The 2,018-nt window shown below is 36.0% G+C and overlaps 1 protein-coding gene across 1 annotated transcript; it reads left to right on the top strand.

Moving 5' to 3' along the window:
• The first annotated feature begins 998 nt into the window (after positions 1-998).
• Positions 999-1,785, top strand: LOC111014144 (transcription factor bHLH14-like). Its single transcript, XM_022288772.1, has 2 exons — positions 999-1,464; positions 1,757-1,785. Exons 1-2 carry the CDS (start codon positions 999-1,001, stop codon positions 1,783-1,785), a joined length of 495 nt encoding a protein of 164 aa, XP_022144464.1.
• Positions 1,786-2,018: the final 233 nt, after the last annotated feature.

Raw genomic sequence — 2,018 nt, 5'->3', positions numbered from 1 at the left:
ATGACCCATTTAGAATCATGAAAAATAAAAATACTTAGCTTTTTATCGTTGTGGACTAGAACTCGCTACTATTAAAAAATTGACAACTCATTATTTTTTTAAAAAGTAAAATACTCCTCCATACCGGATCAAATATTGTCAAACATTTAATGGTTTCTAACACAAGATTAGTTCTCATTGTTAGAATTAATTTAATAATTAATTCATATGTGGGTAACAAATTAAAGAGCAATTATATTTGGGCTATTTAATGGCTTGATTATGGGCGCATGAATTCTCATTTAGTGGTGTGGCTTGCTGAGTAGAAACCAACCCATTAATCTTAGGGGTTATGGGAAACCGTAGGATTAACCTATAAATATATGGTTATAGTCCCAATACACTATGCTTTTTGAGCTCCTGTTCCCCATCAAACAGGGAGTATTGCCCATATTTGGTCTGGATTGTATAGTTGAGGAAGACCACAAACACACAACTTCTTGCAGATCATGGTCAATCTATCTAATTGTTCAAGGTAATTCTAGTCTCTTTATAGATTTTGGTTTTCTTCCATGCTTAGATCCTTAGACTTATTGTTGTGTAATTTTATGACTTTTATTTTAGAATAATCATGAATTAGGATTTGTTTAAATTTTCCAACACTCATCAGTATAGAGACAAGTATTTTATTTCAAAAAGTTTCTATTTTTATATTTCTCTCAATATTTAATTGTAGTGAGGACAATATTAATCCTCTCACACATGAGAAAATAATATTTTTCCATCGAAAATAAAATCTAAAACTCTAGAAAATGGTAAACTCCAAACAAAATTAAGAAAACATTCTGAAGGACACAATATTGAGTAGCACGTTTAAAATGAGGGTGGATGTGAAAATGTCTCTTATCCACATGTAATCGATCGCACAACTCTTAATCAGGTTTTGTTGGACAAAGCCGTGGAGAGTACCTCCAAATTAAACCTCTCAATTTTCCTCTTCCAAACTGGAGAAAGAAGGGATGAACAAAGGAGCTGGGAATGATCATGCCGAGGCAAAGCGGCGGCGGGAGAAGCTCAACCACCACTTCTCCTCCCTCCGCTCGCTACTCCCCAATGCTTCGAATAGCGACAATAGCGAAGCGGCTGTTCTGTCTGACGCTGTTTCATACATCAACGAGCTCCAAGTCAAGATGGAGGACTTGGAGTCTCATCTAGACGTCAAGAAATCCAATCCAGAGGACGAAGCGACATCGGGAGCAAAAAAGAGTGTGATGGAAGTGGAAGTTGAAGTGAAGATTATAGGATTGGATCGGGCAGTGGTGAGAATTCAGACAAAGAATATGAGCTATGCAGTGGCTAGGCTAATGGAGGCCCTTAGAGACTTGGAGTTGAAGGTCCACCATGCCACCATGTGCAACTCAAATGATATCACATTGCAAGATCTGGTCATTGGGCTTCCTCCACAAGTAGAAACCACAGAAGAAGGTATTAAAGCCTCACTTCTCAAAATATTATACCATAATTAACTACTCCCATTAGGATACTACACTACTACTAGTTCGAGGAGTTTTCGGTTGAGGTTCGCCCCGTGGGTTAGACCGTTTGGGTTAGATTTGGAGTCTGGGTCTCCAGGTATCTTGGAACTCTTCCTCCCTTTGGGTTGTTTAAGACCACATAAACTTGTCTCCCTATCCCTTTTGTTTTTTGAATTTTTAGATTTTTCAATTATACTATTTTGGTCAGTTTACTGATAGTTATGTTTATGTTCATTTCTCAGACCAAAATGAAGAATTATTGAAACTTTAAAGACAAAAAGTGTAAGATTTTAAAATTTTAGACCAAATAAAAATTGAACTTAAAATTTAGGGACCAAAATGATATTTTCTCAGAATTTTATAAGAGATCAGAGCATGGAGGTAATTAAAGAGAGAAAAAGGATATTATTTTTCCTGGTACCAAAATCATATTTCTCTCAAAATTTAGGCCTCAAACATTTTTTTGCCTTCATGGAAAGATCCTTTCTCGCATAGGAATTTAAG

The sequence above is a fragment of the Momordica charantia genome (assembly GCF_013281855.1).
Source record: "Momordica charantia cultivar OHB3-1 chromosome 8 unlocalized genomic scaffold, Mcharantia_2.0 BLBB01000008.1, whole genome shotgun sequence".
Lineage (NCBI taxonomy): Eukaryota > Viridiplantae > Streptophyta > Magnoliopsida > Cucurbitales > Cucurbitaceae > Momordica > Momordica charantia.
Note: the sequence above shows the minus strand (reverse complement) of the source record. Positions and strands in the feature narration are given on the sequence as shown.